Source organism: Geotrypetes seraphini, chromosome 4, assembly GCF_902459505.1.
Source record: "Geotrypetes seraphini chromosome 4, aGeoSer1.1, whole genome shotgun sequence".
NCBI classification, from domain to species: Eukaryota; Metazoa; Chordata; class Amphibia; order Gymnophiona; family Dermophiidae; genus Geotrypetes; species Geotrypetes seraphini.
In genome coordinates, this window is record NC_047087.1 from 96070156 (window position 1) to 96097771 (window position 27616).

General features: G+C 41.2%; 1 protein-coding gene across 50 annotated transcripts in view; it reads left to right on the top strand.

The window, feature by feature from the left end:
- The window catches only part of ABI3BP (ABI family member 3 binding protein), a 433553-nt gene that overhangs the window by 261286 nt on the left and 144651 nt on the right, over positions 1 to 27616 (top strand). For 32 of the 50 annotated variants that reach the window (XM_033942670.1, XM_033942663.1, XM_033942658.1 and 29 more), the window contains 4 exons: positions 3260 to 3334; positions 17983 to 18060; positions 20252 to 20326; positions 23661 to 23735. In XM_033942670.1, the coding sequence (XP_033798561.1) occupies positions 3260 to 3334; positions 17983 to 18060; positions 20252 to 20326; positions 23661 to 23735 (303 nt within the window). The remainder of the gene's footprint in view (positions 1 to 3259; positions 3335 to 17982; positions 18061 to 20251; positions 20327 to 23660; positions 23736 to 27616) is intronic. The other 18 variants (XM_033942676.1, XM_033942684.1, XM_033942689.1 and 15 more) reach the window with 3 other exon arrangements.

Below are 27616 nucleotides of genomic sequence, written 5' to 3' on the forward strand. Positions count from 1 at the left end.
TTGAAAGCCTGCTTGCCTGCCCGCCTGCCCCACCCTGAAGGCCTGATGCCCCGACCCACCCCGAAGGACCGCTCGCCCCCCTGGCCTCCCCGCACCACCTATGAACAGCCGCAGCAGGATCGCGAAGTCAGCGTCAGCGATCCCTGCGCTGCTTCCTGCGCCACGGTCCCGCCCCTCCTCTGACGTCAGAGGAGGGGCGGGATCGCGGCGCAGGAAGCAGCGCAGGGATGCTGACGCTGACTGCGCGATCCTGCTGCGGGCTGCTTCACAGGTGGTGCAGGAAGGTCAGTGGGGCGAGCGGTCCTTCGGGGGTGGCGGGGGACTGAACGGCAAGGCCGGGAACACCCTCTTAGGGCTGGTACCCTGGGCGGCCCGCCCCCCCCCCCGGCCCCCCCCCTAGGTACGCCACTGCAAATGAGCAAAAGCAACTTGAACTTGATATGGAAAACCACAAATACCCAGTGGAAAGATTTCAAAAAAGAGGTGAAGTAGGCAAGTTCCAGGGAGTACCTGTCATCAATTGGGCCATAACTTTTTATACCTGTTAAAGTGATTTTAAGCTGTATTGGGGCAAGTCTAGTAAAAAGGAATTGCAATAGTCTATTTTGGAAAGCACCATTCTTTGCATTAATACCCTAAATTCTAAATGCCCTAACATCAACTTTTTTTTTTTACTTGAAATTTTAAGCTTATTCATTTTCAGTAAGGAAATTCTGAAAATCCAGCTGGCTGAGGAAGACTCACTGCTTTACAGGAATGTGCAATATTACTAATATAATGCATTTTACACTGGCATTGAGGCCTGGATTCTCTTGAACTGGCGCAAATATCAGCGGCCGCCTTAAAAGTGGCCACCGATCACATGTCAATCACACATCGGTGCTAGTTTCAGAATTGCACTGATGTGAAAAATAGGCGACAGAAATGTAGGCCAAGGTTTTCCAGACCTACATTTCCAGTGCTTCTCTTCATGTGAATTGTGCCTACATAGGCAATTTAGGCCACTTAATGCCACTTCCAGCATTGGCCACACCTATTTTTGTGTTCTGCATCCTAAAGCGCCTACATAGATGTGATTCCGGTGCTGATTTTCTAGGTACTGGTATGTCCCTAAAATTTCGGTTAAAAAACTTGTTTGGCATTTATGTACCTGAGAATGAAAGAAAGTAGCAAGTGTGTTGAAACAAGTCTGTGCATGTTGTGGCATGTCTCAAGGTTACTCATGCACAGTTGCGGTTCAATGCAAGTCTAACATTCCAAGAGACAGGATGTCAGGAGACTCCTTGTGTGAATCAAGTAGGAAACTGCTAGATTTGGAGCACCGTTCAGTGATAAAATTCCTCACAAATTAAGGGAAAAAAGCCAAAGAAGATCCATGAACACATGACTGCAGTATATAGTGAGTCTGCCCATCATCCTAAAAAGTAAAATTTTGGAACAAGCAGTTTAAGTGAGGTAGAGAGTTCATTCAAGATGACCCTCACCTTGGACAGCCTGTGGAAGCAACTTCCACAGAAATGTGCAAGAAAGTTAAGGATTTAATTTTGTCACATAGACAAATTAAGGTTTCATGAATAGCTGAAGAAATGGGTATCTCGGCAGATATAGTTTGGAAAATAATTCATGAAAATTTGGACATGTCCAAGATTAATGCAAGATGGGTTCCAAGAATGCTGACACCATATCAGAAGGCCATGAGGCTCCAGTGCTGTCAGGAGAACTTGGAGAAGCTCTGTGAAGACCATGTGAATTCATGAAGACCAAGTGAATTTTTTTCCTCATTTGGTGACTGGACATGAGACTTGGGTCTATCACAGAGATCCTGAGTCTAAAATGTTGTCAATGCAGTGGAAGCACAAGTCATCCCCCACCCCAAAAAAGTTCAAGATAGAAAAATCTGCAGGTAAAGTCATGACAACTGTCTTCTGGGATGATGGAGGTATTTTGCTTCTGGAGTTCATGCCACACAAGACAACCATAACCGGGGAGAATTACGCCAACATAATGATCACTTTGCGGGAGTCAATCAAAGAGAAAAAAACAAGGAGATCTCACCTCAGGCGTAATGCTTCTTTATGACAATGTAGCGGTGCACATCATGCCATCTGAGATTGTGGATTTCAGCAGCTGAACCAGCCACACTACAATCCTGACCTGACTCCCTCACATTATTTCCTGTTCCGAGTTATGAAAAAATCTCTCTGTGGACAGCGGATTTCAAGTGATGAAGATGTCAAGGAAGCTATGACATCTTGGTTTCAAAGTCAAACAGAAGAATTATTTTCAAAGAGGTTAAAATCATTGCAGGAAAAGTGGATGAAGTGTATGGCACTATCAGTGAACTACAAAAATAAAAAGTTTTTGAATACTCTTTTCTTTCCTACTGAGGTAGATAAATTATTAAACACCCCTCATTTGGGCGCCTACTGGTGCCTTGAAAGTCGGTGCAGGTTTGAAAATCTAGATGTCTTTTCTTCTTTGTTTTTTCATAAGGTTTAGTCGGGAAGACATGGAAATACCAATCATCAACTCTTAAACAAGAATTGATATAAAAAATAAAGCTGACAACAAACTGGAATAAATGATAGGTGTTCTCCAAAAGCTGAATTACAGCAAAACACGTTAAACTTAGTTATTGTTGTGGATGGTAATTGTATAAAAAGGTTCTTGTGTAAAATGTCCAGAAAAAAATCTGATTTGTGCAGGCAATTTTGTATTCTATAACGGAATCTGAGTGCCCACATGGCATTACAGAATAAGCATTCACCTTGCATCAGCAGTACAACTTACAGGGGGTGTCCAACTTATATACAGAGCCACTTCCATGATACTTTTCCTTGAACACACTACATGCACACATACCCCCTCTTCTACGAAACCGCGCTAACGGTTTTTAGTGCAGAGAGCCGCACTGAATGGCTCGCGCTGCTCCCAACGCTCATTGAATTCCTATGAGCGTTGGGAGCAGCGCGGACCATTTAGCGCGGCTCCCCACACTAGAAACTGCTAGCTTGGTTTCATAGAAGAGGGGGTAAGCTTTCCAAGTAAAAGTGGGGAAAGACCTCTGTGACTGCTAATAAAGAACTTAGGAGTACATTTACTAAACCTTACATATATTGTCTCTTACACAATTCTTCTTCAAAATCTGTCATCTTTTAAACAGGTGAAAAGCAGCAATGTTTCAAAATTGGGATACAAAGAAATTACTCATAAAATGTAAAACTTTTTCTAATCCAGGTTCTTTCTTCTGTTATTTTAGCGCTTATTGAAAGCCTTGTCCTTCCTTCTCAGCCAAAAATAACTTCCAGACCTGAAATACCTCAGACAAAACCTGGTAATTGTTATTTTTGTAATTTTTTACATGGAATTTATTTCCTTAGAAAATCATCAGAACAGTACATTTGAAGGATTATGATATCTCCCCTCTCCCAAAACTATTGAGTGGAAACTAGAGAGGTGAGAGATGAAGGTTAATCCCAGCATCAGTAGGCCAAGGTGATAGATTTGGCTTCACTGAAGAAAATTCTTAACAAAAGTAAGAAGGAGAATGTTGGATTTTCAGGAGAATGTTGACATTTGAACCGGCGAGTGGTTGCCATCAGTTGGTCTTTGTTAACCATAGCCTGGCTTTAAAGTGCTAGTGCCATAGTAAGAACGATGACCCCCGACTCGAGTTTCGCAGACTCTTCCTCAGACTATGGTTAACAAATGGCAACCACTCGCCGGTTCAGATAAGTTGAACAGCAATTTGTATTTACTTAAGAATGGTATATAGCGAGTGGTGATGGGACCGTAAAGAGTGATGATGGTCCCAGTATAACCATAGTTTTGTGTTATCACATTACAAGTTGGTTATGGGTCTGAGCACTTTACAAATTAGTGTATGGAATACATAGAAAAATAGAGCTGTGATTTAGAGAGTGATTTCTATAGTTTCATCACAGAATTATAAAAATATCTCCCTAGTTTTGTTAGTATTAAGTGACATTTGTGTAAGACCATTTTGTTCTACATTCAGTAAATGGTGTTCAAAAATTGGTACCGAAAAAAAATTGTCACTCAGTGCTGGCCTATAATGGGTACTCATAGATATGAGGGGCCGCTGAAAAGTTCACAGTGAACCACTGAATAGATCTAATCGAATTGAATCTTCCATTTGTGAGTCGCACAAACCTATACAAGTTCAAGGCGACAGATCAAAGAGGAAGTGGGAAGGTAGAAAGGGGGGGGGGCATGAAGAAGCAGGGGAGGGGCCTAGAAGTAAGGGGTGCTATACAGAAGTTGAAACAGGGAAGATGGTTTGTGAGATTACAGAGGTATCTTGGTTTGCGAGCATAATTCGTTCCAGAAGCATGCTCGCAATCCAAAGTACTCATATAGAAAAGCAACTTTCCCCATAGGCCATAATGGCAACTCGGATGATTCATTCCACCCGACCCCCGAGCTGACACCCGACCCCCAAGCCGACACCTGACCCGAGCCGACACCCGAGCCGACCCTGGGAACCAGCAGTATTGCTCCCACCGAGGCCACAGGCGCTGCTCTCTCGCTTCGCGATTGCCTCCTCCCCCCCTTTTCCCCCCCACTGACTGGCCCTGTCCTTACCCGTGCGTCGCTGGTTAGAAAGTGCCTGCCACCGGTTTTCTGCTTGGCTGCTGCTGGGCATTTCTGCTGGGCTGCTGCTGGGCCTTCAGCCAAATAGCATGGTATCGTACGTCAAAGCCACTGGATTTTCCAATATTTTATTCACTTGACCCCAAATGTATATCCAAAATTTAAGTATCAAGGGACAATAGAACAGTAGATGATCCAATGTCCCTACATCGAGATGACAGTGCCAACATCTGTTAGACTGAGAACTATCCAATTTCTGTAAACGAACAGGGTCCAAAAAGATCTATGTAACAAGATCTATGTTTGTCTCATAGATGCAGACGCCGTACATCTCATCCTCCAAGTCCAAATTCGTGGCCATTGAGACGCAGAAATCTGCTGCTTTATCTCAATGTGCCAAATGTCACGAAGACCAGTCTTTGGTTTCTTATTCAAAAATTCAGATATTAATTTATACCACTGGGCGGCCTGATGCCCGGGGAAATCTGTCTGGAAGCATAGGACTGGCAAACTATACTGTTTATTCAGATTCCGCCAATCAGGGAACCCCTTCTGAATGGCCTGCTTCAACTGCAACCACTAATAGAATTGAGACTTAGCAATACCAAATGTTTGTTCCAGTTGTGAAAAGTCAAGCAGCTTTCCATCTGATACTACATCATCCAGAGTATGTATGCCCACCTTCATCCAATGCTTCCAGATGATCTTAAACCCGCCAATTTGAATCTTGGAGTTCAGCCAAAGGGACTGACAGGTGGATTTATGAATCGGAATAAGTGTTAAATTATTAATAAATTTCAATGTCTGCCAGGTGTCTAATAAAATTCTATTGTCCTTATACATCCTAGGTAACTTGATACTTAAAATGTGACACAATCTCAATGGAGACAGGAGTTGCCATTCCAACCAAAGATTTTCCATGAGCTCGGGGAGGATCCAATACAAACCCTGATGCATTATATAGACTTGATGGTACCTATAAGAATTCAGGAAATTCCCTCCCCCCCTCCCCTCCCCGTCACAATTGGTTATTGTAAAGATACTAAAGCAATTCTCGCAGTTTTACCCAGCCAAATAAATTTAGTAAGAATACTATTTAATTTCTTGTAAAAGGACCCCTGAAAAAACACTGACAACATACACATTTGGTAGCAAACCACAGGCAAAGTCATCGTCTTAACTCTTTGAACTATCCCCCACCAAGACAGATGTAAAGGGTTCCATTGCTCACACATTTCTGTAACCTTCAGCAATAAAGATTTTTCAATTACTTTCATCGTCTCTTCCAACGTTTTATGTATCCAAATACCTAAATATTTTATACCCTCTTCCTTCCAAAGAAAAGGGAATGTATCAAATAATTCTTTTGGACAATGTACATTTAGTGGAAGAACTTTCAATTTACTCCAACTTATTTTATAGCCAGAAAATTTGCCAAATTGGTCAATCAGATCCAGTAAATGCGGATGGAAGTTTCAGGATTCCTCAAATGAAGCAAAATATCATCTGCATACGCAGAGACTTTATATTCCTGACCTACATAAGGAATACCCTGTATCTCCCTTGCCTGTTGAATAGCCAATAGCAAGGGTTCCAGTACAATATCAAAAAGCAAAGGAGATAACGGACACCCTTATCTAACTCCCCTCTCCAGATGAAAACGTTCTGAAAAAGTATTATTAATATATAATCTGGCAGAAGGGGAACTATACAAGGTTTGAATCATTTGTATAAATACGGAACCTATACCAAACCAATCCACTGCTTGATACATGAAGGTCTACTCCACACAATCAAAGGCCTTCTCTGCATCCAAGGATACAGAGAAGGCCGGATCATCCATGACTTTTGTTAAATTTAACATGTGGAAAGCCAGTCTGGTATTGTTTGAAGAATGTCTTTGAGCAACGAACCCCATTTGGTGCATACCAATAATATAAGGGAGAGCCTTGGCCAAGCGTAAAGCCAATAACTTAGCCAGAAGTTTTCCAACTACATTAATCAAAGAAATAGGCCTGTAATTTGAAACCAACATAGGATCTTTATTTGGCTTCAGCAAAACTATAGTTAAAGATTCTGCCATAGTACCTGTAATACAACCTTTAGTCAGTTGAGCCTGATATAAATTTAATAGATGAGGTAATAGGGTAATTTGAAATGATTTGTAAAACTCTACAGTGAACCCATCACCACCTGGAGCAGATCCAACTCTAAGGGACTTCAATGCTGCGTGTAGTTCTTTCATTGATATAGGCGCGTCAAGAGTTCCTTTTATATGCTCGAGAATTTTAGGCCTCTTAATTAACTTCAAGAACTCTTAACCCTCAAGTTCTTTATATGAATAAAGCTCAGAAGAATATAAAGCTTTATAATATTTCAAAAATTGTTTTAAGATATTTCATATTTGAGAATGAGTTTCCCCATTCTCATCTGTGATAGCCACAATTTTTACTTTTCTTTTTTTAACTTTAAGGTAATTAGTTAATACTCTTCCCGCTTTATTCGAGTTTCCATAATACAGAGCCTGTTGAGAAAACAACTCTTTCCTAGCCATTTGAGAGGAAATCTCATTGTATTTATATTTAGATTTTAAGAGGGCAAGTAAAATGGTTTGTTCCCACTTCAAGGCCAATTGGGACTCTAACACCTTAATATTTTGTTCCAAATTAGAATATTCTATTTTAAGTTGTTTCCTTACATACACCGAATATGAAATTATTTTCCCCCTCACGGTAGCTTTGAAAGCATCCCATAATGTTTCTAAAGAGATTTCCTCCCAGGCATTGATTTGAAAATATTCATTCATTTTTAATTGAAATTCCTCAATAAAGTTTGAATCTGAAAGCAATGTATTATTGATTCTCCAAGCAGGTCTATTAAAATCTTGTTCCTCAAATTTTAATTCAATCCAAACTACAGCATGATCTGATAAAACAATTGGGTCTTTGCCAGCTTTGGTTACCTGTTAAACTAACTGATCTGATACAAATACATAATCTATTCTTGAAAATGATTTATGAACATGGGAGCAAAAGGAAAACTCCCGAGCATTAAAATGGAGAATCCGCCATATATCTTTTAATCCACAGGATTGAACTAAATTATCCAATCCCAATGATTTAAAAAGTTTACTAGGTTGTTTATCCATCAATGGATCCATAACAGCATTGAAGTCCCCAGCTACCACTAGATTAGAGGTAGCTAACAGCAGAAGTTTCTGCTGAAGAGCTTTGAAAAATTCTGCTTGATTTGAATTAGATGCATAGATATTAGTGTCAAAGCATGTTTCCCCAAGGTCATATTCACCTGACCCACCTTCCGGAAGAATCTGTAGAAATAAAATTAAAAACAGCTGAACATTTCCTGTGCACTAAAATAGCCATCGCCGCTTTCTTTCCTACAACCGGCTCAAAGAAACACTGCTTGACCCACCCCCCTTCCAACTTCATCGATTCCCTAGCAGACAAATGCGTTTCCTGTATCATATATATATATATATATATATATATATATATATATATATATATATATATATATATATATATATATACGCATCTTGTTGCTTTAAAAAAATTGAACGTTTTTTCTTCTTAACAGAACGATTGAGGCCATTGACATTTAAAGAAAACATTTTAAAATTCATTGCAAAATTTCAAAGAAGAAACCCCATAATAGTATATCAAAAATCCTTTTCCCCCCCAAAAAAAAACACCCTTTGCTCAATACATGTCCTAAACTCCATAATAAAAATCCCCTGTTCTCCCCCCAATTCCCTATCCCTCATATCATACAATTGCTTGAAGATTTACATTTAGGGCTCTTTTTACGAAGCTGTGTTAGCGGTTTAACGTGCGTAATAGCACGCGCTAATTTGCCAGGCGCTCTAGCCACTACCACCTCCTCTTGAGCAGGCGGTAGTTTTTTGGCTAGCACAGGGGTTAGCACACACTAAAAAGTCATGTGCGATAAAGCTGCTAATGAGGCTTCCTAAAAGGAGCCCTTAGACTGGTAGCCAGAACCCTCCCCAGGCAACATTATTAATTACTTCCCCTTATAAACTTAAAATTAATCAACTCATATGGACTAAAATATTTCATAAATACCTAATTAAATACGTAAATACTCATAAAAAGTGAACAAATAAATAATAGAATATAATAATAAAATAAAGTACATATATATGTATATATGTGAAAATTCATTAAATTAGTGAGATTACTTAAACAAATACATTTAGGGCTCCTTTTACGAAGGTGTGCTAAGCGTTTTAGCACACGTAACAGATTAGCACGTGCTAGCCGAAAATCTACCGCCAGCTCAAAAGGAGGCGGTAGCGGCTAGTGTATGCAGCAATTTAGTGCGTGCTATTCCACGCATTAAGGTCTTAACCCGCCTTCGTAAAAGGAGCCCTTAGTTAATATTACCATTGAAAGCCCTTTATATTGCCCCAAATGAATCTAAAATCCCCCTCTATTAAATTATTATATGTTATTATATATTATAATAACTTAATAGAGGGGGAATTTTAGATTCATTTGGGGCAATATAAAGGGCTTTCAATGGTAATATTAACTAAGGGCTCCTATATATATCAACAAAATTACATCAATGAGATCTGAACCTGAAATTTTTCCTTCATATATCTGGAAATAAATATAAGATTAGGTGTTAATATTAAATTAGATTGTAAAATAAATAACGTTAAAAGTTCTAAGGTGATTATGCTAATACCCTAAAACAATTTAATTTGAATGTAACAGTTTGTAAACTAGCTTCCCTATGACAAGTGCTCTCTCATTCTCGCTGTCACGGTGGAGCAGGTGATGTGCCTTCTTCTGTAGAAGATCAGTACATGCCTCCTGCTCGGCAAGCTTCGCCCACCGCTTCCTTTCACGCTCCTGCTCTGCCTTTAGGAATTCATCGAACATGTATATGACAGAGAATGGATTTAATAAGAGATGACATGTGATCCCAGGCAGAGGTGGCATATAATCTGTGACTGCTCTTCCTGTGGCATCGCTAGTTTGCAGAGATTTAAACACCTACAGCTTACGGTGCTTAAACTGGGTATTGGCCTGCATCCATGTTACAAAATTGCTGAAAAGTGTTCCACCCTCGAAGGAAGCTTGAGAACCAGAGCTAAGGTCCAGAGAGGAATCAAGCAGAACTCTGCACCATTGGGACCTCACTGGAAGAAGCAGTTATATCAGGTTTTTTTGGCTCCGATTCCTCGCTGCCTCCCATTGCCTCTGATTGCTGCTGTCGACGCTGTACTTTTGCTTTGAGATTTAAGTAGCAAACCTTCTGCCTGAACCTGGTCACCGCCATTTTTCTCTTCAGTCTCCGATAGCCACACCCACCGATCTCGTGGTCCCCCCGAATCGGAAAACAATTTCTAAGCTGGATATCCACTCCTCTCACCTCACACATTTAGATCCTTCCTTTCTTCCATCATTAAATCCTGCCTCTGCACTTCCTTTAAGGCGCCGTCTACCACCTTACTAGCCTATCAGTGATCCTCTAACCATGCTAGAAGGCCGCGTTATCAACTCCTCCCACTACCTTCATCAGCACTGATTTCTTCTGACGTATATTATTCATGTATCCTCAGTGTGTTTGCCGAATGAGGTTTCCATTAAACAGTGGGTGGGGACTCTCTGTTTACTAGCATGTCATTCGTTGAAAGTGTAAGAGAGATCGAATTCTCTCCAATCACGAGGCACATTTGAAGGAAAAAAATACTGTCCTTGTGGAGCAGTTAAACGTAAAACTCCATACATTAAAATAAATAGTTCATCACACTAATATTCAGCCTTACTTCCCCAAAGTTCAAAAGAAAATAAATAATTAAAGATTTGATTCATAATAGCATCCATACACACTTCCCCCGATGTACCCCTCACAGCTGACAGGATTACCCACTCAATCCATTGGTATCTCTTGCTGAGAAAGAAACTCCGTTAACTTCTCAGGGTCTTCAAACTGGTAGAATTTATCTTTATAAGTAACCCTTATGAATGCAGGATAATAAAGCCCATACTTTGCCCCGATCTGCTTTAATTGCTGCCTCAATTGTAAAAATTGTTTGCACAGATTCACTGTTGCTCTCACAAAATCTGGAACAAATATGATTTTTGAATCTTTGTAATTTAGATTTTTGGTCTCCCTTGCCAATCTTAAAATTTCTATATTATGCTGGAAACAAAACAGGTGAAATATTAATGGTCTAGGTCCTGACTGACCATTAGGTCTCCTTCCTAGGATCCTATGTGCCCTTTCAATTTCTAATGGCACTTTTAAATTAAGGGGCAGTATTTATGGTAGGATTTCCTCCAAGAAAGTTATAGTGTTCTTTCCCTCCACCCCTTCTTTTAATCCCAGTATCCTCACATTGTTTCTTCTTGAATGATTTTCAAAATCCACCATCCGTTTTTCCATGTCCTGAAGACCCTTGTAATCTTTTTTATATTCCAGCTGCTCCATTTCCACTTTCTCCATTCGGGTTTCTATCTGTGCCATTCTGGTATGAACCAATTCCACTTTCTGTGCCAGGTTTGCTACTTCTTCCTTCACCGCTGCCAGTTGATCTGTGTTATCTTTCATCACTGATCAAATATTTCTGAGCTCCTCAATTAGCTCTATCGTGTCCAGAGCGTCCACAGGCAGGGGAGTCTTGGAAGGTGTGGGCGGATCTTCCTTTAATCTTTTTGCCTTTCCACCTGTTTCGTGCTTGGTTTGCTTATTAGAAGCCATTATTCGAGAAAATTTCATACTTTCTGCTTCTAAGGAAATAAATTTTAAAGCTGAAAATCACCAGAAGTATGCCTGGGGATGGGAACTTCACAGATGCATAGCCATGTCTGCTGTCTCCAAGTTCCGGAATCAAATGTTCAAAATTCTGATACAATGTCATTTCAGTCCTATTACTAGGTTTCAATTCCAGGTATACTTTGTTGATTGTACTGTATTTAAGTTGACATTTGGCCATTTTACTATTGTTGTGCTGTTAGCAAAATTATAAGGTTTATGTTAAACTGTACCTGCTGTATACTATCTCTTCATGATTGAGATGGTTCAGGGATGGGACATTTAGAAGAACACCAGATTCATCTGGTGTGATATAACATTAGATGAGCTGATGTCACCTGTTGGTAATATTTATTGGATGGTGGTGTGGATAAAATGGGGGAGGAGGCAGAGGGTAGGGGGAATATATGAGGTGATGTCAAGGGTCTGTAGAATAAGGATTGACAAGTTTATAAGAGGAGGTAAGAAAGGGTTAATAGACAGAGCTTGTAAGAAAGAAAAAGGATTAGGGAGGTTTCGAAGGTAGTGGGGGTGGAGAAGTCATGGGATTGGTTGGATGTTGTGGCAGGCTGGAGTGAGTTCTGTGAGAAAAGGAGAGGAGTAGAGTAGCCTCTTCAGGAAAAAAATTATCCCTCCCTCCCTCCCTCCCTCCCATGTGTGCTGGTGTTATGTTTTGTGTCAGTGTTTGGGGGTGGGGGGGAGTTACAAGTTATATGTGGACTTGGGTGATTTGGTTCAGCTTATGCAGATGAGGGGAGGTGGTCGCAGCTTTGGGCAGGGCGGAAAATAGGGTTTGGCCCAGTTGGATCTGGGAGATGAGCAGTTAATAAATAAATGTAACACTCGTAGGCGACACTGCTGCTAGGGGAAACATGGCCTGGCATCACCTTGAGTCATATCTGGGGTGAGGAGAAGTATGGCCTTGCATCACTGTGGGTCATGTTTGGGGGAATGTTATAAGTTTAAAGACTTAATGGGAGCTACAGTAGTTTTGACACCGAATAGCTTCCTGGGGATGTGTGAACTATGCATTGGGGTTTATTGGTTTTGGACACAGATTGTATTGTAGGTGGAGATAATATTAAGATAGATATAAAGTTGCGGCCAAATGTTTATTCTAATAAAATTGAGTTGTGTGATTAATTGATGGTGATTAGCTTTCAGTTGCAGGTGATAGGAATGTGAATGCTAATGTTAAGATTTGCTAGGCAACATTCTGGGAAAAGGTGATCCTATTCCAAAAGGATGAACTCCATCCTAACATTCAAAAAGGAGATACCGCAGCTTTTAAACTAAAATGGGTGAGGAATGCCGACAGTCACCCAGGAGCACATGGTTCAGTGTGGAGTATCCATGAAGGATACTATTGAAACAAGACATTTAGGAAATCCTAAAAGAAAGGTTTTAACAATGGTGAAAGGAAGCTAGGAGTGCTTAAGGGGAGAGCAAAGGATGCAAATTATCCCTGTCAACTTCTAAGCAGTGCAGGGAAAAAACACAGTTTGAAATGTTTGTATACAAATGCCAGAGGCCTAAAAAATAAGATGGGAGAATTAGAGTATATAGCACTAAATGAAGAGGTAGATATAATAGGCAACTCAAAGACCTAGTGGAAGTGGGACAATCAATGGGACATTGATTGTCCCACTTCCACAAATTATATCACAATAATAGAGTGGATCACATTGGAATGGGGTTGTGCTATATGTTAAAGAGAGTATTGACTCAAACAGAATAAACATTCTACATGAAACAGATAGTAGTATGGAATCCTTATGGATAGAAATTCCATGTGCGAAAGGAAGGAGTATACTGGTAGGGCTGTATTACCATTTGCCAGGACAGAACAAACAGACTGATGAAGAAATGTTTATGGAAATTAGAATATCTGGCAAATTGGGCGACAGTATAATAATGGGTGATTTCAACCATAAGTTGCTGCTTTAATGATTGGAAATTATAGTATTTCTGTGATTTCAACGTCCCAATATTGACTGTATAAATGTTACATCAAAGAGTGCTAGGGAGGTAAAATTCCTAGATGTAATAAATGACTGCTTCTTGGAGCAATAAGAGGGAGAGCTATTTTAAATCTAGTCGTTAGTGGAATGCAGGGTATAATACTAGAGGTAATGGTGTTGGGTCCACTGGGAAACAATGATCGAACATGATCAAATTTGAAAAATAAGCACCTACTTTCCATTATGGAACAGGCTCCAACCTGGTCTGACCATCATCTGTTAAAATTCACAATTCACCCCCCCTTACCCCCCAAGCCAATCACAAGCAATACATTTAGAAACCTTCAGGCTATTGACCCTGGTGCCCTCTCCACCTCTGTATCATCCCTCCCTTCAACATTCTCTCTCCTCTTCAATCCATCCAAAATTCTGCTGCACAACTTTTATTCCAAGAGAGCCATCATACATTACCCCTCTCCTCAAGTCACTTCATTGGCTCATCATCCATTTCAAATTACTGTTCAAGCTCCTCTTACTGACTTACAAGTGCATTCACTTGGCAGCCCCTCAATATCTCTCAATATTTCTCCTCCTCCTATGCTCCCTCCCGCGAACTCCGTTCATTGGGTACGTCCCTCCTATCTGTACCCTTCTCCTCCACTGCCAACTGTAGTCTCCATTCCTTCTATCTTGCTGCACCATATGCCTGGAACAGACTGCCTGAGTCATTACAACAGGCTCCATCTCTAGCAGTATTCAAATCCAAGCTAAAAGCTCACTTTTTTGAGGCTGCTTTTAACTTCTAACTCGCACTTACTATAAGATACTTATGTCCATCTTAACAATTTTCTCTGCAAGAAACTACCCAACCCCTATATGTCCTTTTTGTCTGTCTAAATTAGATTGTAAGCTCTTCTGAGCAGGGACTGTCTACTGATTTATATGTTAAATGTACAGTACATGTACAACAATGTATACACCATTTAGTGCTATAGAAATGATAAATAGTAGTAGCAGCATCTAAAAATAGGCAACCCATTATAGAATTATCATCTCAGCCATTTATGGAAGGAGGTGCCTGGCTTTAAATGATGAGTGATTAGTGGTTCTACTTTCTCTGTGAAAGCCACCACACCCTCTTTTCCTCCCAGTGATGAAATAATATGCAATATGCTATGTAAGCATATATATGTGGAAATGGCCTCTCTAAAGTTGTAATGATTTCCCTATATAGGTCTTGTCTAAAGTTTGGAAAATTAGAGGGCTGTCAGAGCAGGTTACTAAAAAAAAAATGAAGCACCTAAACCATCACAGCTAACAACACATCACTTTTTTTTATTTTGGATCCAAAACTGGAGTTGTACGAGTGGCAGTGATCCAAAAGCAAAGCCTTTTTAAAGAAAATATGCAGCCAGATATGCACATTTGATGGCTGCATTTTTCAATCATGTAGTGGAAATATAACAGAAGGGCTATTAATCATGTGACACTTTACTATGGCCCTTTGTTAATTTAAAAATATGGCTTTCTTTAAATTTGATTTATTGCCAATCCTTTGGGCTCAAAGTAGTATGTGGTATCCTTTTCCTACACTTTATGCTGCTCACCATGGGCAGTGAGCCCAGCCTTTTCCTTTTGGTTATACTATATTTTGGGATTTCTTGACTTAGGGGCTCTCTTTTATGCAGGCCTTACTGACAATGTTTCACTTTCTCTGTATTTGGATGTTTTTGTACTTCACTGCGTTTGTATACTGTTCAGTTGTGACCTTTAACACTTTCAGTAAACATAAGTTTAAAAAAAAAAGAAGAGAATTACAGTAATTCATTTCACTTGAGCTGAAATGGATTTGTCTGACTGATTACCACTAATTATTATTTTCTATATGTAAAAGAGACAAAGTCAAGGGAAATGTTATAACTTTTTAATACCATCAGAATTTAAAGCTAATAACCAGCTCAAATTTTTGCAGCTTTTGTGCACACTCCTTCAGTCATCAGTCCCACAGTCTGGGTCTGGGGGTTTTCTTGGGAGGGGGCTATCAAGATGTGTTCTTGTACTGTGAACTCAGTTATTAGTAACTGTGTTACTGGTACAATAATATGTTTTAACGGTAGTCATTTTCTAAAAATGAACTGCTTATTTGAGCACACGGTCTGGCTGATATTCAGCCCACAGCCGTCAAAACGCTGACCACCACAGGGAGAATTAGCCCCAGATACTGGGCACCGGTATTGACTATTTAAGACTAGTTCAGGATAAGGAATTCCCCGGGGCTTATGGAGGCTATGCTTTAATAATTACTGGGATCCACACAGTGGCATAGTAAGGGTGAGCGGTGCGTCCCCTCCCCGCCCTCTTCCCTGCCCCCCTGCTGCATGTGTGCCACCTTCCCTTTCCCCGCTGCACTGGGGAAGTAAAAAAAGGTACGGGGAAGGCAAGGAGCATGCACACGAATGACAAGGAGAGGAGCAGGGAGTGGGCGGGAAGGTGGGGGGCTCAAGCTTGATGACCAGCAGGGGGCTGAGGAAGTATGTTATGACCAGGGGATTGAGCATCTAGGAGAGTCCTCACAGAGAGTAGGTGAGGGATTTGAAGGAGTACTCAAGAGGAGCCCTCAGAGAGAGACTGGCTGGGAAAGAGTCCTCAGTATGTTTGTTTGGGAAACAACTGAGAGACTGGGAGACTCCTCAGTGCAAGTGTCAAAGAAAAGACAACTGAGCGACTGTGAGTGGGTCTGGAAGAAGGAGTAGCCGGAGGGCCTGGTAGAGTCTGGAGCTCAGGCTTGATAACCGACAATGGGACCGGTGGAGTATCCAGGACCTGTGGAGACCCAAGAGGCCAGGGAACAGAGGGACCAGCGGTGGCCCCACAAGAAGAGTCAAAGTCCTAGGCTGACGGGGACTGGCAAATGACAGGCAGAACGACCAGCAGGACCGATGGCAACCAGCGGAATGACAAAGGTGACTGGTGAGGGACCAGCTGGGGGACCAGCAGGGCCGGTGGCAACTGGCGGATAGACCGGTAATGGTACTGGAAGCTGCCTGAAGACCCAGAGGGCCAATGAAGGTCAGGGAGGTCCCGGTAGTGACTAAGAAAATCTGGAGGGACCTGGTCACGGGATTTAAAAATGTTTTATCAGATTGTATGCATGAAGTATGTGTTGTTTTAACAATATTGTGCTTTAGGATAGCCCAGTAGAAGACCTGGGGACAGTTGTGTGATCAGTAATAACCTCTCGGCCTGATCACACAATCACAATCGTTTACCTAACTGGTTATCAGTCTAAATATGGCCATTAACCAGTTAGGTCCTGGCTTTTCCCACAGTTCACCCAAGCTTCACTCTGTCCAGATAAGTGCTGCTGAATATCACCACTTAGGCGATCAGAAGCGATTTAACCAGACAGCAGCATCTCTAGTGGAGTTGTGGCATAATAGCTCAGTGGGTAGTTGTAAAAGAGCAACAATGTAAGGAGAGGCACTTCAGATAGGTACTCTAGTCTCATTTTGGGGGTAGATGTAGATGAGTAAGTACCTTCATTGGATTTCATCAGTTACCATGTGTTCTGGAATAACAGTTCCCCCCACTACTGCAGAAGCTACCTCTAATCAGCCAATGGCCCTCACCCTCCCATAATCCTCCCAGGTCTCCTTTGAAAATCCCTTGGTCTCTGGTGGGGAGGAGTGATCACCAGACGCTTCTGTTGCTTCCAGTTCCATATTTAAAATAGCACTATCCCTAGGGATAGTCTCATGGTTCTAACACTAGGAGTGAAGCCGCTGCATCTTTTAATATATTACCAGAAGTATACAAAGGAAAATGTATATTATTTTGCTTTTTATGTGTATTAGTTTTATTATGTCATTGTAGCATGTTCTATTTTTTCTGTGTTTTTGTTCTTAGCAGAATTGAAATGCAAGATAACTTCGCTTGCCAGCCTTTTAGCTAAGATCAAGGCAACCTAAAGGTCCATCAACTCATTATTGTCACTGCCTTGTACTTTTTTCTGAGTTATCTTCATGTTTAGTTCTTTTTCCTATGCTGAATAGGCACCTCATCCCTTTTTGCTCTTTTCCATCTGCTTACAATTGCATTCCAGTGGAGCTCCCTTGGTCCTGCTGAAAAGTCATTCTTACAACTCATCATCCATTTTCAACCCCTTGTCTACACCAATCTGCATTTCTTCCTCACAGGTGATATGGGAGTCTTAGGTTTACAGGGACATCTTACTGGGATATCAATAAAACTTAATTATATCTTAAAGATTTCTATTACAGCTCCTAAAGAGAAAACCTATTCTCTGTCTGAACCTGAAATGTCTCCCAAACCAGACGTGTCACAGCCTAAACCTGGTAAATGGTCACCTGTATCTTTGCATCTGAGTGCACTGAAAATGATCTTTCATCCTTAACAAACCCATAGAGCTGTTTTATGAATTCTTTTTTTACTTGCAGTTACAGGAATGTGGTAATATTTTACAATGTACTTTATTTTATAGGTGCAAAGAGATTAATCCTACACTGTGCTCTTCTATCTTACAATAGGTTTTTCTTTCAGTTATTACACTGCAGAATTACTCATATGCTGTATTTTCTAGAGTCTACCAGCCTGCCCATCACAAAACCAGTCACTGACAAGCCTTCTGATACTATTAAACAAGAGCAGTCAACACAAGGTAATGTTTTCTCCAGTGATCACTGTCCCATTGATTTATAACATTTCAAGCTTTTCTTATACTTCATAACATCATTTTGTGCCATGTAAGCCTATCGTATGTCATCACTCTGCTTCTTGATATTTGCTCATCCTTTCAGACCAAAGACCATTATTCATTCTGTTTGCTTCTCTATACTGGCTAATAGATTGTACTGACTGTATTCCATCCATCTCATCATTCTTATCTTTTCCTGTTGAGAGATCCCAGAGAACCAGGACTTCTTTGTACTTGCAAGTCTCCCTAACTCTAATTGTGAAATGTTGACATATGTACTCTCTCCAAATTAACAAATGTTGCACCTAAAGCATTTAAAAACTCATATTCAAGTTCCTATGTTTGAGAGCCCAGACAACCTTGGTTCATACTATCTCAATCAAACATTTTCTAGACCAGGGGTCCCCAAAGTCCCTTCTTGAGGGCCGAATCCAATCGGGTCTTCAGGATTTCCCCTATGAATATGCATGAGATCTATGTGCATGCACTGCTTTCAATGCATATTCATTGGGGAAATCCTGAAAACCCGACTGGATTCGGCCCTCAAGGAGGGACTTTGGGGACCCCTGTTCTAGACCCAAAGTGTTGACAACCAATACTTGATGAAGTTCCCATATATTCAAGACAGGGTTTTATTTTCAGTCAAAAAGGAAGTGGAACTTTGAAGCCAGAGGAGGGAGTGGGCCAGGGGCAAGCACAACAGGAGAAGAGGGGCTGGATTAGGGAGCAGAGGGGCTGTTTTCTGCTTTGCCTCAGGCTCACATCCTATCTTCCTCTTATGCTGAGAACTACCTGAGAACAACATCTCTACTGCTATGGCACTGGGGTCTGATAAGAAGTGTGGATCTGCATTTCAGGCCATTTTCTAGAAATTAAGCCCTGAACTGTGCTGTCTTCACAAGATTTTATTTTTTAGTAGGCATTTGGTGATATTGAGTACTAGCACCTTTTCCATTGTCTGCTAAAACTGACCCAGAATCCTGAAACTACTAATAAAAGTGCCCAGGCTCTGCACACCCAAAATGTATACACGGAGTGTTCCTCCCTCCAAAGGAGCATTGTCCAGACAATTCCTACAATCCCTGGCTACAGGTCCATGTTAGTATGTGGAGGCATATGCTGCAGCCAGCACATAATGTGGAATTCATGAACTACAGTGCTAAGCTGTCCAGACAGTAAAGAAAGAAGAAATGTTTAGTGATTTGAATGTGCCCCTTTTGGGAATCTGAATACTCAGCATGCATCTCTGATATCTTTGTATTTTGCACAGTAGAGGAGAGCACACACTTCCATTTCTGTGGTGTTAGACTGCAAGCAGAGTCCTGCTTCTTGGAGTTTTCAATTCAGTTTTTACCTGCAAATTATTGGTTTTAATTTGTGATCTTTTTTTTTTATTTTTATTTTTAGGGAGGAAAGAATATTTGTATTGTTATGAACAGAACATCACCATACAAAGCTTACAAAACTAGAAACAAGTGCTTCTATGGCCCTCTTCTACTAAGCTGTGGTAGAGGTTTCTACTGCGGCCTGGGCCACTAAATGCTTCGACGCTGCTCCGATGCTCAAAGGAATTCTATGAGCTTTGGAGCATTTAGTTCTCTGGGCCATGGTAGAAACCTCTACCGTGGCTTAGTAAAAGGTGGGGGTATATGTAGTAAGGTTCTGTTCATGTTCTACATATGTGACCATGGTGAGGTAAAGTAGAAGTATGTAGTTTATGTGTTGAATTTGGTCCAACTTGTTCTCTTTTCCCAGCTAAATGTGTACTAAATTCTAAGAACTGGAATAATATTTGCAATGCTGCCTTTTCACAGCCTCTGTGACTGATTATAGTGAGTTTGGCCAGTTTGGGGGGTCAGCCTAACCTATTAAGCAACAGCCTTGCATTTGAGTACCAGCACTGGAAACTAAATAATCAAAATTACTATTCCATTACCACTAACAATCTTTAACCCGAGTATATCTATATACTCCATAATATATGGGAACTTCAAGACTTGCTAAATATATAGAAATATCATTTCTGTACTTATAATTTTCTAGAAGTGTCTAATGAAACTGTTTCTCCTATGTACCTATAGATTTACACTTGGAACTAGAATGCATGCAATATTATTAAATATAAGTTTTCTATAGCATTGTTTTTCTCTATCAGCAGCATATCGAAAAATTGGACACCCACTTACAACTAAATCTCCTGTAATCTCAGAACGGCAAAGAACAACAATGGGTAAGGACATTTATCAATGAATAGATTTTCATTTTTTAAAATCCTTAATATTTCTTTGAAAATCATTTCATACTAGTTAATAGCATTGTCTCAGACATGGAAGATCCCTGATCAGGACCAGAAAGATATCAGCAGGGTCTCATTCATTTGTATTCATGCCTGTCTGGGCCACCAGTTTTCTCCATTCACTTTACGGCTGAGAATATTTAAGTTTGCTGTTGGTGGGATATCACAGCTACTTTTGAATACAGTATGTTATAGTTTATTAAGATACCACAAAAAACACTTTCACCAAAAGGATATATTGAAGGTATATTAAACAAAAGACACAAGCAAAGACCAATCTTAATGGAGGAAAAAGCCTCAGACAGGGGCCTACCCACCTCCACAATGGTGGAATAACGGTGTTCAGGCGATCACTTCACTGGCATAAAACCTCCTACTGTAAAGGTCATAGCAATGTGTCAAATGTGTCAAAAAATTTGCTTTCAGAATTGAGTGATGCAGAAGAAGGTAATAATAACTTAACTTTCTCCTTAAGGATCGGAACACCAACGATGGCCAGCGTTTCACTGTTAAGCTGCCTCAGGGTGTAAACAAATCCGATCGCACTATGAATATAAACATAAAACACTCAAATCAGAATAAATTTAGAAAGAAACCGGTATGTATAGTGAATACAAAATATCTTAAAACCGGTTACATACCTTTCTTACGGACGCCACCGCGTCTCAAAAGATCCTAAGATGGCGGCATGGTTAGCGAACCAGATTAAATCATACCGGTGTAATGACGTAGGATTGCGTCAGCACCGGAAATGACAAGCCGGCTTTTTACAAGCCGGTAAAAGATTGTTTCATACTTGTCAAGTCTATTTGAGATGATACAGAAAAGGCAATAAAAAACTTTTTGATATTTCAGAAGAATGCTTTAGTTATGCTATCTGAAACGTCTACTACTTCTAATATTTTAATCATTTTCTAATTTTTAATTTTTATATTATTATTTTATATATTTTTGTGATTTTTTTGATGGTGGGTAGGCCCCTGTCTGAGGCTTTTTCCTCCATTAAGATTGGTCTTTGCTTGTGTCTTTTGTTTAATATACCTTCAATATATCCTTTTGGTGAAAGTGTTTTTTGTGATTACTATTGATATTCACCATATCCGAGTTTTTGTACTATAGTTTATTAAGATATACATATTAAAATGTTTAACAATTCACAACATGATAATGTACATTAATAAAACATATACTTCTCACAAGGTGCTGCAAAAGATGAAATTAGTACTCCTTTCATAGCTATTTCCAAGTATCGTATTTCATTTGACAAAAAAAATGTTTCTTCAACATTTTCTTAAATTGATGAATTTCTGTCTGTCGTCGAAGATATACAGGCAACCTGTTCCATTCTAGTGGCCCTGCACATGAGAACATGCTTTCCCTTACTGATTCATAATGCAAAGATTTCAATGTAGGGACAATTAAACCTTGTTGCATCGAAGAGCGTAAAGTCCTTGAAGGTACATAAGGCCTCAGACAGTCTTGTTATGCTATTCAGCAGCTGGTATGATCAGTGAACTTGTTTCCTTTAGCTTCTATTAAGATTTTTTTGCTACAAGCTTGGGAATCATACTTTAAGGTTTGATTTTATAACAGAACAAGGTTTATTTAAAGTCCAAAAAGGTGATTTTGGTAAACCTATGTTATGGAGGAAAGATAAGTTTCCATGTGCTTTTATAAAATAGGATCCCAGATTTTACTCCAAGAGTACCCAAATGCTGACATACAAATTTACACCTACACTGACAATGATGTAATCAAGTGCTTGTACTCTGTAGGGGGAATTCAGTAAATGGCACCAAAGCTAGGATGGTCTGAGCAGAGCATCCTGTGCACAATACAAGCTTAGTACAGATCTTGGGCCAGATCTATAACGGTGCCTAACTCGATAGGTGCCTAGGAGAATAGAACCTACCCCATGTCAATCAAAGTTAGGCACCTAAATTGACTTAAGCACCGATAGGTGTGAACAACTTAGACACTGGTATATTAAGCCAGGTTTTGGCCTACAATGCCGGTGCCTAACTCAATCCATGCCCAAACTCTGCCCCCAAACCACCCATTACCATGCCTACTTGCTGGTAGGTGCCAATAAACGCCTCGATGCACAGTTCCTTGAGCTGCTACTGAAAAAAGGTGTGAGCAAAACAAATAAAATTTTACAAGCTATACACGTCTGCCCATACTCCATCCCTGTGAATGTCTAGCTGCAAGGCACCCACCATCACATCTTGGTATATACTTGGGGCCAGATTCTATATAATACAACCAAAGTTGCCTTTGCAAATCTGTGAGCATTGCCGATTTGCATGCACAAATTACTGTAGTTGTTTAACAAGCCAATCAACCCCGATAATTGACAATTGGCACTAATTAGAATGTATACATATAAGCATAGTCTATAAAGTGGTGTGTGTAAACTCATGGATCTCATAAGAGGGCATAGCCAAGAGAGAAGCATGGGCAACTCATAGGCATTCCTAAAAGGCGCACTGTTATAGAATAAGCCAGATCTGTGCACAAGTTAGTCACTGGTATTTAGGCCTAGTTTCATTAGCATAAATGGTTGCATCAAAATGTTAGTCATGCACATGGATGCTGCACGTGATTCCATAAACTGTGGCCTAACACGGGAGGCATTTTATAGAATCACGCAAAGTGCTGTCCTTTTCGGAGCCAATTTTTTTAAGCATCATATATAGAGTTACCAGATTTTCCGACTGGAAAATCCGGTCCCTTAGTCCCAACCCCAGGCCCGCCCAATCCTACCCATCCCCACAACGCCCCGGTCCCACCCCTGATCCAGCCCCCAATCGCACACCAGCACCGCCCCCCGCTGCCTGCTCTCATCGGGCAGGACATCTTCGCATATGCAGATACGGTGCGATGACATCACATGGATACGGCACAATGATATCCTGCACAAAGGAAAGCTTTTCAAAACCAGGACATGTCGGGTTTTGAATAGTCATCCAGATCTCCAGACATGTCCTCAAATCAGGATATGTCTGTGGAAATCCGGACGTCTGGTAACCCTAGTCATATATAGAATATGGCGCTTACTGAATATCCTATAGCGGTAAAATGGTAATTTATACATGTATGTGTTTCTTAGCATATAATTGACTAGAATACCAGCATTTACTTGCATTCTTGCCATCTACAATTAGGCAGCTGCTTATAGAATTATCCCCATCCCCCAAGTGTCTAAATGTGAACTTGAAGTTTAGCCATGTAAGAAAGCATTGACTCTTTTCGTTCTTTCTTTCAGCTCCAAAAACAATCCATATTGCTCCTTCAAAACCGAAACCCTCCTCCAGGCCAGGAGCACCGCAGACTAAACCTGGTACAGTAACTGCATAATTTGCTCTATGAAAAGTAGCGTAGAGATTTGCAGACAAGAACATAAAGAGTTGCCATACTGGGACAGACCGAAGGTCTATCAAGCCTGTTTCCAACAGTGATCAAGCAAGATCCAAATGAGTAAAACAGATTTTATGCTGCTTATCCTAGGAATAAGTAGTGGACTTCCCCAAGTCCATTTTAATAATGGTTTATGGATTTTTCTTTAAGGAAATTATCTAAATCTTGTTAAACCCCACTAAGGTAACTGCTTTTCACCACATTCTCTGGCAACAAATTCCAGAATTTAATTATGTGTTGAGTGAAGAAATACTTTTTCTGGTTTGTTTTAAATCTGTTTCATAATAGCTTTATCACATACCCCCCTAGTTCTAGTATTTTTGTAAACTGTAAACAATTGATTCACATCTACCCAATTCACTCCACTCAGTATTTTATAGACCTCTGTCATATCTCCCCTGAGCTGTCTCTTCTCCAGGCTAAAGAGCCATAGCCGCTTTAGCTTTTCTGCATAGGGAAGTCATCCCATCCCTTATATCATTTTCGTTGCCCTTCTCTGTACCTTTTCTAATTCCACTCAGTGACATACTAAGAGGGGAGTGCTGTCATGGTGAGGGCTGCTCGCAATCATGGGGTTATCTTTGACTCCTCTCTCTCCTTCTCCACCCAGACACAACATATCGCTAAAACCTGCCACTTCTTCCTCTATAATATTATCAAAATCCGACCTTTCCTTTTTGAGCACATTACCAAAACCCATATCCATGCCTTCATCACCTTGCATTTAGATTACTGCAACTCGCTATTTTCAGATCTTCCACTTATCCATCTCTCTTTCTTTAATCTAACCAGAATGACATGAGAGCTGCTATTCTCATGTTACCCCTCTCTTCTTCCTGACCTACAAATGCATTCACTCAGCTGCCCCTCATTATCTCTCTTCACATATCTCCCCTTATGTTTATTTATTTGATTCAATTTCTATCCCATCCTCAGAACAGGTTACAAGCCAACATTCACAGAAGTTACATTGGACAGTACATTTGGCAATACAATACAGTCATAAAAGGATAAGGCTGGGCAGTACTGTAACTTGAGGACATTCATAGGAAATTTATGGAGGGGCATTACAGAAGATTGTACCAGGGGGTCGCCAGCTGGTAGTTGTTGGCGGAGAGAGATCAGAGGGAATTGTTTGTGGTTGGACCTTTATTTATTTATTTAGATTTTTATCCCGTCCTCCCAGTAGCTCAGAACGGTCTACAAGCAAACATTCACAGTGGAGTACATTTGGACAATACAAAGACTATACAGTAGTTTAAATACAAGGACTATAAGTAATTTAAATACAGGTTAAGAATGGACTGTACAGCAATTTAAGTAGAAGATTTGAATGGGGAAGAGAGGTTAGAGGGGAGGGAGGTTTAAGGGGGGCTGAGGCGTAGACTGTGGTTGCATTTTAGTTGAAGAGAAATGTCTTCACTGCTCTTCGGAAGATTATCAATGAGTTCTGTGATCTGATTTGAAGGGGCAGTTGCTTCCAAAGCTGTGGGATGAAGTGACTGTAGGAGCATTTGTAGATGGTTTCCAACAGTAGAGATCTTCCTAGGGGGATGCACAGTCATCTCTCTGCTTTAGAGCGGAGGGGACAGGTAGAGGCATATAGATGTAGCTTGGAGTTTATATAGGCTGTGGTGGTGGCGTGGAACCTTTTATGTGCTATTACCAGTGCCTTGAATATGCAACGTTTGTTGATCAGTAGCCAGTGTTCTGTGCGGAGTGCTGGGGAGATGGGGGTCATAGTAGTTGAGATTGTATAGGAGGAGGATTGCTGCATTTTGGACTTGCTGAGGCGCTTGAGTTCCTTTTTGGCTACTCCATTAAATATAGAATTGCAGTAATCCACCCTGAAGAGAACATAGGCGTAGAGGAGTTGAGTCAGGTTTGTTTTGGATATATAGGGTTTGATCCTTCTCAGTTGGTGGAGGAAGTAGAAGGAAGAGGAGACCACCTGGGAGATTTGGGTAGATATGGACTGGTGGCTGTCCAATGTTACTCCAAGGCTACATACCTGGTCTGGTGCTGTTAAGGAGATGGATTCCCATGATAGTGTTGAGCGGGCATATTTGGCATTTTTCATTCTGATCCATAAGAGTTCAGTCTTAGCAGCGTTCAGCTGTAGTTTGTTTGTCATCCAGTTTTCATGTCAGAAAGGCAAAGTTGGAGGTTAGCAATTTGGGCTGATAGGTTTGCACCTAGTGGGATGAGTAGTTGAATGTCGTCGGCATAGGAGTGGATTTTAATGTTGTATTTTTGGGCTATATCAATGACTGGCCTGATATAGAAGTTAAATAAGAAGGGAGACAGCAGGGCACCTTGGGGAACACAGTATTTGATAGGTTTCGGTTCTGACATGTGTGGTCCTAGTAGGATTGTTTGAGTTCTCTAATGCAGGAAAGAGGTGAACCATTGGAGGGCAGTGTCCCTGATTACAAGGTTGGAGAATCTGCATAGTAGGAGCTGGTGGTTTACAGCACAGTTCTTCAACCGCCGGTCCGCGGACCGGTGGCGGTCCGCAAAAAAATCTTGCCGGTCCGCAAAGGATTCGGTCCCCGCCGCAACGAAAGGTGCCGGCGTCAGCTGACTTGCAACTTCCTGTTGCTGTCGCTGTGCCGGGACTCCTGCCATCCACCGCGTATGCTTCATGCATTGTCTCCGCACCTCCAGACCAGCAGTGGCAGCTCTGTGTGCTTTTAACTTTGGCACAGAGCTGCCCCTAAGCAGTAGTTTTGCGTGGTTTCATGAGGCAGCCTCGGGGCCTTTGCTAGGTTGGCCCGCTTCGATGATGCGATGTGGGCCGGCCTAGCAAAAGCCCCGAGGTGCCTCATGAAACTGCGCTAAACTACTGCTTAGGAGCAGCTCTGTGCCGAAGTTAAGAGCTGCTGCTTGCCTAAAGACTCTTGGGCCGCTGAAGGAGGGCAAAGAGCTGCTGTCCTGGAGGTCTTCCTTTTTTCCACTTTTTTTTTTTCTTCAAACGGCAATGGGCCCCAGCATCAACATCAAGTAAGTTGCAAGGAACAGTGGAAGCGGTTCTGCTCGGCCAAAGCTACCCCTCTGACATGAGCCACCATCAGGGAAAAGAAAGTGACCCGCAAAGGTGAGGGGAAGGGGAGCAGATGATGGAAGTTGGGGGGGGGAGAGAGAAGGGGCAGATGATAGAATGGAGGAGATGAGAGAGAGAAGGGGGACAGGTGATGGAAGTGAGAAGAAGGGAGAGAAAGCAGAAGGCAGATGGATGTCAGTTGAGAGGGGAGAGCAGATTCTGAATGGAAGTGGGGAAAGAACACATACTGGATGGAAGGAGGAGATAAATAAAGGGGGAAGAAAATAGTAAGATAATGGAGGGGAAAGGGGGTGACAAGCTGTTTGTAGACACAGTGAAAAGAGGGAAACAGGACTAAATAGTAAGAAAGAATTTAATTTAGATGGAGGCAGAAAGTAGAGAAGGAAGACCAGAGAAGAAAAGGGAAGAGAGAGCAGAGAACAATATCAGATCTGAGTGGAGGAAATGAGAAGAGAGAGATGCTAAAAACCACAGGGGGGAGGGAAGGACAGAGATGCCAGACCATGAGAGGAACAGAAGGAAGATGATGGATGCCAGACCAAATTTTTTTTTGGGGGGGAGGCAGGAGGAGAGATGGCAGGGAAAGACAGACAGTGAATGGAAGGGGCAGATGCTGGACTGAAGAGACAGAGAAGGTTATGAGCCATGGTACGCCCTCACCTGGAGTACTGCGTCCAGCACTGGTCACCGTACATGAAGAAGGACACGGTACTACTCGAAAGGGTCAGAGAAGAGCGACT